This window comes from Cucurbita pepo, chromosome LG18 (genome assembly GCF_002806865.2).
Source record: "Cucurbita pepo subsp. pepo cultivar mu-cu-16 chromosome LG18, ASM280686v2, whole genome shotgun sequence".
Taxonomy (NCBI): Eukaryota; Viridiplantae; Streptophyta; class Magnoliopsida; order Cucurbitales; family Cucurbitaceae; genus Cucurbita; species Cucurbita pepo.
In genome coordinates this window covers 7,457,883-7,469,968 of record NC_036655.1, presented here as the reverse complement: position 1 = coordinate 7,469,968, position 12,086 = coordinate 7,457,883, and the positions used below count along the sequence as shown (strand labels likewise).

Here is a 12,086-nt window from a genome sequence, read left to right as displayed (position 1 = left end):
TTTAGAACTATTTGATTTAAACAAACCCAAGAGAGAAAATTATATAATATGGAAATTGAACCAACCCAGCTTCCTCCTCCATGGTAGCTAGCACCTACCTAGCATCTGTTGTGAATGGGGTCGGATCCTTTCTTGACTCTTCTTTTGTTGGATTGGTTGGGGTCGAAGTTCATGGCGGGAGAGGGAGCCACGTTCATGTTCAACTTCTTCACAGAATCATCAGCCTTGTGGGTGTGGATAGCAGGGGATTTGAAGGCCACCCATTTGAGAGCAACATCAATGGTGGCGAGCCCAGATGCGGTTTGAGGCTGGAGACTGAGCACAAAACCAGCAAGAACAAACAGAAAGAACAAAACTTTCCTGCAAAACAAGAAACCCATTGTGTCTGTATGGGACATTCCCTTCCCTCTTCCCTCTTCCCTTCCCTTCCCTTCCCTTCCCTTCCCTTCCCTGTGGGAGTTAATGTCTTTATTATGGGGTTTGCGGGGTATGAGATTGGGGCAAAAAGAGGTAAAAACAAAGGAAAGGAAAGGAAGAGATTGAGCAATGAAAAGGGGTGTTTTAGAAGACTCTGTCCAAGTTTGAACAAAAAAGAGAAGGGGGAAGGGCATACTGAGGAAGCCAAGTATCTTTTTGGAAGTGTTGTTATGCATCCTCTGCTGTTTTTATGCATTCTATAAACTTAAGCGAGGATGTTCCAATGCAAAAAGATGGGAGTCGTCCTGGTTTGGTGTGCAAAATGGAGTTCCTTTATGCTTTTGGTACCCAATTCCTATTCCAATTCCAATTCCAATTCCAATGAACTCAAAAGCTTTATATTTCTAAAGTGCACATTGCATTACATTAGTGTTGAATGTGTGCGTTTGTTTGGGGGATGGATATGGATATGGATATGGATATGGATATGGATATGGCGCTGTTGTTGCCTCTTCCCTCGCTTATCAATCAAGACCACCACCGTCTTTTCATCAACCCAATATTGGGTTTTGGTTTTCACTTTTTTTACCCAAAACACAAATTTGTTCTCAAACAAACAAACAAACAGAGAGAGGGAACAGGATTGAGACATTTCTTCGTCTAAAATATGTTCTAACTGGGAAAAGAAATAAGTTAAGGGAGTTCATATGACTCGACAATCAATTCAGATGATGAGTTTGTCTGAAAGTCTTTCGATATAAGAGTGAACTACTCAATCGACTACGGCCATTACAGGTGGTAGAAACAAACCCGATAATCAATTTAGATGTTGAGTTTGTTTAAAAGCCTTTTAAATTGTTCTAAAAGATTTTTTCTATGCAAAGATAATGGGTCACAAATGCATCTCTAAACCCTAATAAAGAAATATTGAAGTTTGAATCTTTCATATATATATATATATATATATATATTTATTTATTTATTTATTTTCTGTTTTTATTTTATTTTAACAACTCACGTTTAAACATATACTAAAAAATAAAACATATACTACGTTTAAATAATTATTTATAATATTTAAATAATATTTCATATTCAATTTATTTAAAATAAAAGGCCTTTTTTCTTTTTATTATTGGGTTGAGTTGTTTTATTGGATTTAAATTTATTTGATAAAATTTTCAATCCATTTATTTTGTTAAACTAATTTAAACTTAGAAAAAAACTAAATCATATTTATTTCAATATTTTAAACATCAATATCAAAATCTCTTTGACTTGATTTCCTAATTCTAAAAGGAAAAATCATCCAAAAATTAATAAAAATTAAACGGCCCTTCCATTTAAAGAAGAACGGAAGAATATAAAATCTGGTCTTTTATTTTCTTAGGGTTTTTACTTTTGAAGTTTTGAAGTTTCAGAGCACACTTGCAAGTTACAATGGCAGAAGAAACAATCCCTCAACCGGCTGACAACAATCAGGAGGTGACCAACGCCGAAGACATGGAATTGGAGAACACAGAGCCCGGAGCAGAGCCGAAAGGATCAAATGATGAAGCAAATGAGGCTGCAAAAGTGACCAATGGCGATGCAAATTCGAAGCGGGAGAGGGACGAAGAAAGCGCCGATGGCAGCGTCGAAGAGGCGAAGAAGCAGAAGATGGAGAAGTCAGTTGAAGAGGGAAGGATTGAGAAGGCGCAAGGAGACGGGAAGGGAGAGGAGGAGCCCGGTCCTGTGACTATAGGCCCTAAGAGCTTTCGATCGTCGAGGGAATTGTTTGATCACTTCTATAAATTCCTCCACCACTGGCCTGCCTACTTGAACGTGAACCAGGTTTCATATTATGGACTTCTTTTTAATTTGCTATCGTCCTCTGTTTTGTTAATTGAAAGGTTGAGTTGAGAATGATGCTTATGAAATTTTATGTTAGTTTTAGAACGCAGAGCTGGAACTTGATTGAAATATTTTCTTTTCCCCCAATATTGCTGTTATGGTTTATCATCATCATTATTTTATTTTGTGAAAGTTACATCTGTCTGAAGGGAAAACGAATTGCAAAAGGAGGTGTAGATTTAGGTATCTTGATCCTCAGGAATGGTGAACAATTTTAGCAGGACTTTTTGTTCTAGTCACTTGTTTGAGAAACTGTTGTAATTGTGTACATAATAGAATCAGAGAGGTGACATTCTTCAATATTCTCATGAAATTAATGATGGTTGGTATCAGTTCTGCTCAAAATCCATTTACAGATTTAGATGTTAACACAATCAATCAAAGAATTCCACCATGGATGAATAAAGTTTATTTCTATCTGTGAATCTACTCTCTTGACCTTATTTGCTCATTGAATAAAGTTTTTTTTTTTTTTTTTTTTTTGCATTGTTTTGCTGTTATTCTTTATGATTCCCTTCTTATTCTTGATTGATGTTAGTGGAAGGAACGGATATGCTATATCTATTTATTGATTTCTTTCTGGCATATCCTGTGATGTAGCAAATTATTGAGCATGTACTTATATGGTATAATTTTGCAGTCCAAAAGGGGAAGTAATAATTAGTGTTTAGAAATCCATGTATTCATGGCCGGTACAGGCTGTGATCGCATCGTTATGAAAAAAGTCCTTAAATTGAAAGGCAGTTGGGTGTTATTATTTGTATTCCGTAGCAAATATTAGTACTACTAAAGTCTACCTTTAGCATTTAGTATAACACCCCAAACCAATCGCTAATAGATATTGTCCTCTTTAGGCTTTCCCTCAAGGTTTTCATAGGTTTCCACACTCTTAGAAGGAACGCTTCGTTCCTCTCTCTAACCGATGTGGGATCTCACAATCCCACCTCCCTTAGAGCCCGGCGTCCTTGTTGGCACACCATCCGGTGTCTGGCTTTGATACCATTTGTAACAGCTCAAGCCCACCACTACAAATATTGTTCTTTTGGACTTTCTCTTTTGGGCTTCCCTTCTAGGTTTTAAAACGCCTCTACTAGGAAGAGGTTTACACACTCTTATAAAGAATGCTTCGTTTTTCTTCCCAAATGATGTGGGACCTCACATTTATAGCCTACTTTACTATAACTTTAATGGAACATTAGTAATATCTTTTGTAGGTTTGTATATTGTGGAGGCATTGATTCTGTTGATGATTCAATATTTGATATTTGTTTGTGTGGCAGTACGAGAAGATGATGTTGCTGGATTTGCTGAAGAAGGGGCATGCAGAACCAGAGAAAAAGATAGGGTGTGGTATTCATTCTTTCCAAATTCGAAACCATCCTATTTGGAAAAACAAGTGCTTCTTCCTCATTCGGGAGGACGAGTCTGTTGATGACTTCAGCTTCAGAAAGTGTGTGGATCATATCCTTCCCCTTCCTGAAAACCTCAAAGGTAGATCTGATGCAAACAAGGCATTCGGCGGTGGCAAGCACCGCGGTGGCAGTGGTGGTGGAGGACGAGGCGGGGGTGGTGGTGGCCGTGGAAGAGGAGGAGGAGGGGGTAGGTGGAGAAACTGATGGTTTTGCTAACTTCTTTTGAGTTTCACCACAATTGGACCCAGTCGTCTTCCTGCAAAGAATTCCCCAGAAAATCCCAACCAATGTCGCCCTTGGCCTTGAGTTCGAGGAATAATTTGTTTAAATGCTTTCTCTTGAATATTATCTAAGATTCTTTATTAATTTTGTAGTTGAATAGTGGTTCCTTTGATTCTTTAATTTAGTGATATTTTTCTTCTTTTAAATTCGGTCGGAGAGATTCAAATTCTAATTTCTTGGTCGAGAACATATGTATAAACCAGTCTCACTGTAACAGGCTAAATCTAGTATTGGCAGATATTGTCTTTTGTTTGGACTCTCCGGGAAAAACACGGCTATTCCCTAACAAAATGGTCTGCTCCCTAACAAAATGGTTGGCCGGAGAATGCTTTGTTCTTCTCCCTAACAAAATGCAGGAATGTGTTTGGTAGAGCACAATATCTCGAACTCAACACTATTTAAGTACAAATATTTAATGATGAAATTGGGGAATTAGGGTTCATAAATCCAAATAATTAAGCAACAGTTTGAAGAAATAAAACGTAATTAAAGTTGTTATGTAACTGTTCCTCACTAAGTTGTCTCTAATCCCAATTAATGAGATGGGTTTAGATTAAATAGCCACATTCCCCAATGATTTATGAGGACGATGCGTTACATTTCATTAACATTCCATTACGATCACCATCCCATCTACCTTAACTAACATCCACATCCATCAATGAGCCAACTCAGTCCTCTAAACTGCAGTCAGTGGAATTGTAATGATTAAATCCCAGACTGACATGGTTAAGACGCCTCAAAAGCCTTAGATTCTTGTTCATCATTCTTTTTTATGTTTTTAGTGCCTTCTTTCTATTGGTTATCTTAACTATTATGTGTTCTATCAACAAAAAAGAAAATAAATAAATAAATAATGCCAAGAACACGGCTCAGATTCCACTACTGTTCATCATTAATTAACAATCCAAAACTGATATATATTTTGTTCTAGTTTATAAAATCTTGTAACTCTCATAAGCACACACCGTAATGCAATAAATGAAAATTGATGATCATAAACATATAAGAAATTATGATATCTCTATCTGTTCATGCATGGGGACTGTGGTTTTTATGCCCCTTTGGCGGCGCACGTTCTCCAATTCTTCCCTTCCCCAATTCATCGTACCATTTTCTGAGCATTATATATCCCCCATTTTCTGCCTCTTCTTCTTCCCTTCCTTCCATATTTCATTTCTTCTCTCTGTTTTGGTGATCGATCGTGACGAATGGGCGCCACTTGGAGGCCGAAGTGTGAAGCCATGGCCTTTGAAGACCCTTTTCCTTTATCATGCCATCTTTCTCCTCTCCATTGTAGGCAAGTTTCACAGCTTCTAATTTCATTTCATAATTAACCATTTCTTTCTCTGTTCATCATAATTTAACTTAACTCTATGTAGAACCGACAATTATTCTGCGTTGGATTGGAACTGCAATTTTGGGTTTCCGGACAGCTTTTTTGACGTTGTTCCTTTGCTTGAGAGTTGCACAAATAATGACTCGTTTTTCGACCCCAAGGACATAGATCCTATTAGCAGTTTTATATCAGGTGATTGATTCATGATATACCCATTTGTGATTGTTCATATTTATGTTGAAAAGATTGAAAAGTTTTGATTTTGCAGAAGATGGGGGCGTTGGGATTTGGAGTGAATTGGAGAGTGAAGCATTTGGGGTTGAGGAAGGAGGCGGAGAAAATGGTAATGGAGGGATGGGAAACGAGGGGACGATGATGAGGAAGGCCAAAAGAAAGTGCTGCAGAGAAACGAGCAATGGCAGTGGCAGTGGCAGTGCATCAACAAAAACGTTGTCAAGAGAAGCAATATCGGAGTACTTCTACATGCCCATAACTCAGGCGGCAAAACAGCTCAATGTCGGACTCACTCTGTTGAAGAAGAGATGCAGAGAATTGGGTATAAGAAGATGGCCTCATAGGAAGCTCATGAGCCTGCAGACCCTAATCAAGAACGTCAAGGCATGTCTTTTTCTAAATATTTTGTTTAAGGTCGTGGATTGTTGGGACGAAGTCCTTTGGCTAGCTAATTTAGGAATGATCATGAGTTTATATGTAACAAATACACTCTATTGGTATGGGCCTTTTTATTGAGAATTGTGATTTCTAACATTGTATCAGAGATATGCTTTTAACTTAGTCATGCCAATAGAATCCTCGTAGTCAAACAAAGTGTATTGTAGTCGAGGGCTCCAGAAAGGAATCGAGCCGAGTAGGCTGTACTTAGGTTTATGATTTTCTTGACAAATTTTTGTTGGGAAATGAATGCAGGAGCTTCAAAAGGAAGATGGAGATCAGGGAGTGAATAAATTGAGCAATGTATTGAAGATATTAGAGAATGAGAAGAAATTAATGGAGGAGAGACCAGATTTGCAGTTGGAGGACAATACAAAGAGGCTTAGACAAGCCTGCTTCAAGGCCAACTACAAGAAAAGAAAGCTTTCTGGAACCAACAATGGCTCCCAGTATTTCTCCATTAATGGTGGAATGATTTGCAGAGATGATCAAGAACAGGGGGAGGAGGAGGAGGACGACGACGAAGACGATGAAGAAATAAAATATCTGTTGATGGGTTGCTCGTTTTCGTCGAGTATTGGCAGCCCATTGATGTAATAAAAAACATTGATGTTCGTTGGATCTGATTGGTCGTTGTGATCGAACACAGTACAGTTGTAGGGTTTGATGAACATTTGATCATAGAAGAAAAGGCAAAGGACTTTAATACAAATTTTAATTTGAATTTAATTTTCTCTATTTTTTTTTTAATTTTATTATTCGTAATATAAAAAATAAAATAAATTAAATGCATTATAAGTATGTAACGACTGCTGAATTGCCGCTCGAGCGTAACGAAAACGATTCAGCGGCCATTGATAGATGACTGTGATCTTCCGGCGATGCCGTTGTTCGGCGGATCGGCATCTTCATTCTCTTCGCCTTCCTCGTTTCGCATCCACCGCTTCACTCCTTCACTCTCCGATCTCTCTGCTTTCTTCCAAATTTCGTGAACAAAACTCAACGCTTCGCTTCGATAGAGAGCCGCTGATTTCTCTCATAAAGTCATGCACCCACAAATCACAATTGCTGCAAATCCATGCCCACATGATCCGCACTTCTTTCATTCAAGACCCCATTGTTTCCCTCCGCTTCTTGACTCGCATCGTTTCCGCGCCTTTTCGCGAATTGGGCTATTCGCGAAGATTCTTCTCTCAGCTGACGAACCCATTTGTTTCTCATTACAATACGCTGTTGAGAGCCTACTCGTTGAGCCGTTCACCTCTGGAGGGATTGTACATGTACAGAGATATGGAGAGGCAAGGTGTTCATGCTGATCCTTTGTCTTCTTCCTTTGCCGTTAAGTCGTGTATAAGAATGCTTTCATTATTTAGTGGGATTCAGATTCACGCAAGGATCTTTAGAAATGGGCATCAATCGGATAGTCTTTTGCTCACCTCCATGATGGATTTGTATTCTCATTGTGGCAAACTTGAGGATGCATGCAAACTGTTCGATGAAATTCCTCAAAGAGATGTTGTTGCTTGGAACGTTTTGATTTCGTGTCTAACTCGAAATAAACGAACAAGGGATGCTTTGGGTTTGTTTGAGATCATGCAGAGTCCAACGTATCTCTGCAAACCTGATAAAGTTACCTGTTTACTTCTTCTCCAAGCCTGTGCAGACTTGAATGCATTGGAATTCGGCGAAAGGATTCATAGTTATATTCAACAGAACGATTATAATACAGAGAGTAATTTGTGCAATTCGCTGATATCCATGTATTCGCGGTGTGGACGTGTGGATAAGGCTTATGAAGTGTTTGATAAAATGCCTGAGAAAAATGTTGTTTCATGGAGTGCGATGATTTCCGGGTTATCAATGAATGGACACGGAAGAGAAGCTATTGAAGCGTTTTGGGCAATGCAAAAGAAGGGTGTTGAGCCTGATGATCATACTTTCACTGCAGTTCTTTCTGCTTGTAGCCATTGTGGCCTGGTTGATGAAGGAATGGCGTTTTTTGATCGTATGAGACAAGAGTTCATGATAGTTCCCACCGTCCATCACTATGGATGTATGGTTGATCTCTTGGGTCGTGCTGGAATGCTCGACCAAGCCTATCAGCTCGTAATGTCAATGGAGGTGAATCCAGATGCGACAATGTGGAGGACCCTTCTTGGAGCTTGCAGAATTCACGGTCATGCGAACCTTGGGGAGCGCATAATTGAGCATTTGATTGAACTCAAATCTCAAGAAGCAGGTGATTATGTGCTGCTGCTGAACATTTATTCTTCAGCTGGGAACTGGGACAAGGTAACTGAATTGAGGAAATTCATGAAGGAAAGGGGTATCTATACTACACCCGGCTGCACCACAATAGAACTGAATGGGGTGGTGCATGAGTTTGCTGTGGATGATATTTCGCATCCGATGAAGGACAAGATCTACAAGCAGCTGGATGAGATCAACCAGCAGCTAAAGATTGCAGGTTATGAAGCTGAAATATCATCTGAATTACACAACTTGAAGGCAGAAGATAAGGGGTATGCGCTTTCTTACCATAGTGAGAAATTGGCCATAGCCTTTGGGGTTCTTGCAACCCCGCCAGGAAGAACCATCAGAGTGGCAAACAATCTTCGTACTTGCATGGATTGTCATAACTTTGCTAAGTATGTCTCAAGTGTTTATAACAGAAAAGTGGTTGTTAGGGACCGAAGTCGGTTCCATCATTTCCGAGAGGGTCGGTGTTCCTGCAATGATTATTGGTAGCAACACCGTCCATTCTCAGATTCTCAGAATATAGACTGACCCACAAGGAAAAATTCCCCAGAGCATGCAGCTTGTTCTAATGGCCACAGGCTCGTTCTGAAGATGGGAGAGTTGTTGTCACAGGCGGGAGGATGATATTACAACAGAAACTGGATGACAGTTGCCTGTTGGATGGAAAGTTGGTGTCCGACTAAGCTCTTTTGATCATCTGGATTTTGTCTGTTGAATCGAAAGTTGGAAAAAATAGCTTGAGTTGCTTCTACAGATGAGTTTCGGGTTGGAATTGAAAATGAGTAACGACTGAATCTCTTTTAAGTTATTAGACAATGAATCTAATTACAAATTTCCTTCTTCGATTTCTCATTCACTATTTCTGTCCACTCATTGCTGTCTTAAATTCCATGAGAATGATGATGTCAAAGCTACTAGTTTTCACCACGTTTTGTAGGCTTCCGGGACAGATTGTGATGAAGCTAAACGAGCAACCCAAGTCATACGCTAGGAGATAAGTTGCTTGACTAAAGCTTAGGGAAGGGACTTGGTCGATGAAAATTATGAGATCTCACGTCGGTTAGAAATGAGAATGAAGCATATTTTATAAAGTAGGGTGTGAAAATCTCTCATTCACTGGCTACTAAGAGGGTAGATTGTAAGATCTCACGTCAGTTAGAGAGTAGAATGCTTCCTAGCAGATGCGTTTTAAAAACTTTTAGGGGAAGCTCGAAAGGAAAAACACCAAAATGACAATATTTGCTAGCGGTATAGACTTGGGCAGTAACGGTGAATGGTCTTCTCTCTTGAAAGAACTTTACCAACCAACAGATTCTATATCATTTGGGTATTAACCCAAAAAAGAATCAATCTTAAGAGTCTTAAGATGAGGTGCACAGTCTTACCAACCATGTTATTACAAAATTTTCAATCACTAGGAACTCTTATTGAACGGACTACATTCTTTTTTTGATATTCTACAGCAGCAATTAATATCTCAAAAAGAAGTTCTCCATCAGACAGACGGGGTAAAATGCAAACCAAACAAAAGGAAGTGCTTGGGATTCAATGCTGCTACGCCCCAAGCATGTTCCGGAAATCCAAGGTCGTTTTAAGCAGCCACTGAAGGCTTCTGTGTAAAAGCAATGCCCTTCTCAATGCTTGCCTTCAGTTCTGGCTTTAGAGCTTCAAGAGCCTTCTCCTCGTACTCGGTTAAACCCTGTAGATCAGACGTTACAAAGGCTTCAATTCCTTTCCTCCCAAGCTTAACTCTCGATGCAAAGAAGGGAAGCTCAGTTAGATCAGACTGCACAAATGTGCACTCATACACATCACTGTCTCCATCCAAAGCACGAAGAGACGATTCGACAAATCTCGCCGCAGCATATGCCATCGAAAGGGTAGCAGATCCCGCCCCTGCCTTCGCTTCCACAACCTCAGTTCCCGCATTTTGAATCCTAACAGTCAGTGCTTGAACTTCTTCATCTGTAAAGCTCACTGAAGGTCGAGTCTTTGACAGCAAAGGAAGAATTGTTATACCCGCGTGCCCCCCAACAACCGGTACATCAACGTCGATCAGTTCAAGGTTCTTCTTTTCAGCGACAAACGTGTTTGCCCGGACGACATCCAATGTAGTAACCCCGAAAAGCTTCTTTGGATCAAACACGCCCTTCTGCTTTAGAACTTCTGCTGCTATAGGCACAGTTGAGTTCACAGGGTTGCTAATGATATGAATGAATGCATCGGGACAATTATCGGCAACTGCCTCGACCAAAGTTTTCACTATGCCAGCATTGATGTTGAAGAGATCATCACGAGTCATACCAGGCTTTCTTGGAACCCCAGCAGGTATGACCACAATATCTACATCTTTTAAAGCATTGGCTAATTCAGAGGGTCCAGTGAAAGCCTGAACTTTTGAGGGAGTGTTACAGTGGCTAATATCAGCAGCAACACCCTTGACATTTGCAATATCATAAAGGTTCAGGGTCGAAATTAACGGCGACATCTTGATGAGAAGCGACAGAGGCTGACCAATACCTCCAGCAGCTCCAAGAACAGCAACTTTGTAAGAGGCTTGAGGTTGAAGATTTTTATAAACATTCTGGTTCACTCTTTGAGCTGACGGAGCAAGACGACGCCATAGGGCGGTACTGCTCTGGTTCCCTAGGAAAGATGATTCCGAGTCGCAACGAAGAAACGAAGCTGCCTTGAGGCCGCAGAAGCTTGGAAGAGACTCTCGTGAATTGACCCTCAAGCCTGCAGACTTTGATTGGGAAAATGAGTTGAGTTTAGTATTAAGTGATGCAGTTGCTCCAATGGACAAAGTAGCTGCCGATGTTGCTGCCATATCTGGTTCTATCAAGGGGAGGCAGGGGAAGTGTCAGTCATTTCCATAATCTGGTGAGTCTCCAACAATATAAAACCATCAGAAATGCTAATCTGGTAAGAAGGGTAAGTAAATTCATCTTTTTTGTACAGCAATCAGGAGAATAGATATTCAACTCCAGTAAGAAGAATTAAGACAACTGCTCCAATTTCAACAAGTGGGTTCATATGATTCCTTCAGAAAAATAAAGATCCTAAGAAAACAAGAACCATTCTACGCAAACAACATAAATGTAAAGTTTGAATCCTAGGAAACATCGTTTGAGATCTACCCTTCTAGGGGTGGGTGGGAACCAAGACAGAGAACTCCACAAAAGTGAAAATTTCTAACCACTACCTTCCTTTAGCTCATGTTCCAAAATGAAAGGATAAAAGAGTTCCTAATCCAAAACCCAGCTTCAAAAACAGAGAACTGAGCTTCCAGAAACGATTGTATAAACAAAATCACGCAAAAGTCAGTCAGATCCATAGCATTTGAAACCAACAGAAACAAATGGATCTATGATAAATAATGAATCAACATTCCACCCAAAACAGAGTTCACTCCCGAGGAAGTGAAAAACAAACAAACAAACAAACAAAGGAGAAAGAGAAATGGAACCTTGAAACCCAGAAAGAGAGGAAAGTGGGTAATCGGAGATTTATTAGGCTCAAAAGGGTATTTCCCGAAAATGGAATTGTGGGTCGCAGAAATCTCCGCCTGAAAGCCTTGGGCGTAGCACTTCTTTTTGAATACCCAAGCTTTATATATACTGTTTCTCTTTCTCTTACTCTCTACCGAATACACCGCCGTAATGCGAATCCTGTCCCTTTTTCAAGCATTTTCATCCCCCAAGCTTTATATATACTGTTTATTCACTCTCTCTCACTGAATAAATTAATACCCAGTTTAAGTTCTAGTTTACTTATTCTTTTCGTATCCCTTTTCATATAATACTTCTTCG

At 39.8% G+C, this 12,086-nt stretch overlaps 4 protein-coding genes across 7 annotated transcripts; 3 read left to right on the top strand and 1 right to left on the bottom strand.

The window, feature by feature from the left end:
* The first annotated feature begins 1,808 nt into the window (after nucleotides 1–1,808).
* On the top strand, nucleotides 1,809–4,150 carry LOC111779676 (protein EMBRYO DEFECTIVE 514-like). Its single transcript, XM_023659783.1, has 2 exons — nucleotides 1,809–2,250; nucleotides 3,591–4,150. The coding sequence occupies exons 1-2, from the start codon at nucleotides 1,858–1,860 to the stop codon at nucleotides 3,924–3,926; spliced, it is 729 nt and encodes a 242-aa protein (XP_023515551.1). The 5' UTR covers nucleotides 1,809–1,857; the 3' UTR covers nucleotides 3,927–4,150.
* A 1,065-nt stretch (nucleotides 4,151–5,215) lies between these two features.
* LOC111780559 (protein RKD1-like) lies at nucleotides 5,216–11,737 on the top strand. The gene is made up of 5 exons (XM_023660984.1): nucleotides 5,216–5,304; nucleotides 5,387–5,535; nucleotides 5,612–5,961; nucleotides 6,271–6,571; nucleotides 11,350–11,737. The coding sequence occupies exons 1-5, from the start codon at nucleotides 5,216–5,218 to the stop codon at nucleotides 11,391–11,393; spliced, it is 933 nt and encodes a 310-aa protein (XP_023516752.1). The 3' UTR covers nucleotides 11,394–11,737.
* LOC111779575 (pentatricopeptide repeat-containing protein At3g47530) lies at nucleotides 6,806–9,114 on the top strand. Its single transcript, XM_023659638.1, has one exon. It carries the CDS (start codon nucleotides 6,877–6,879, stop codon nucleotides 8,761–8,763), a length of 1,887 nt encoding a protein of 628 aa, XP_023515406.1. The 5' UTR covers nucleotides 6,806–6,876; the 3' UTR covers nucleotides 8,764–9,114.
* On the bottom strand, nucleotides 9,561–12,052 carry LOC111779577 (malate dehydrogenase, chloroplastic-like). 4 transcript variants are annotated; one of them, XM_023659641.1, is made up of 2 exons: nucleotides 11,744–12,052; nucleotides 9,561–11,196 (listed from the first exon to the last, which is right to left on the bottom strand). In XM_023659641.1, exon 2 carries the CDS (start codon nucleotides 11,102–11,104, stop codon nucleotides 9,866–9,868), a length of 1,239 nt encoding a protein of 412 aa, XP_023515409.1. In that variant the 5' UTR covers nucleotides 11,105–11,196; nucleotides 11,744–12,052; the 3' UTR covers nucleotides 9,561–9,865. The 4 variants fall into 4 exon arrangements, with proteins under 4 accessions (XP_023515409.1, XP_023515410.1, XP_023515408.1 ...); XM_023659642.1 differs by having other exon boundaries at nucleotides 9,561–11,154; XM_023659640.1 differs by having other exon boundaries at nucleotides 9,561–11,112.
* Between the last annotated feature and the right edge of the window lie 34 nt (nucleotides 12,053–12,086).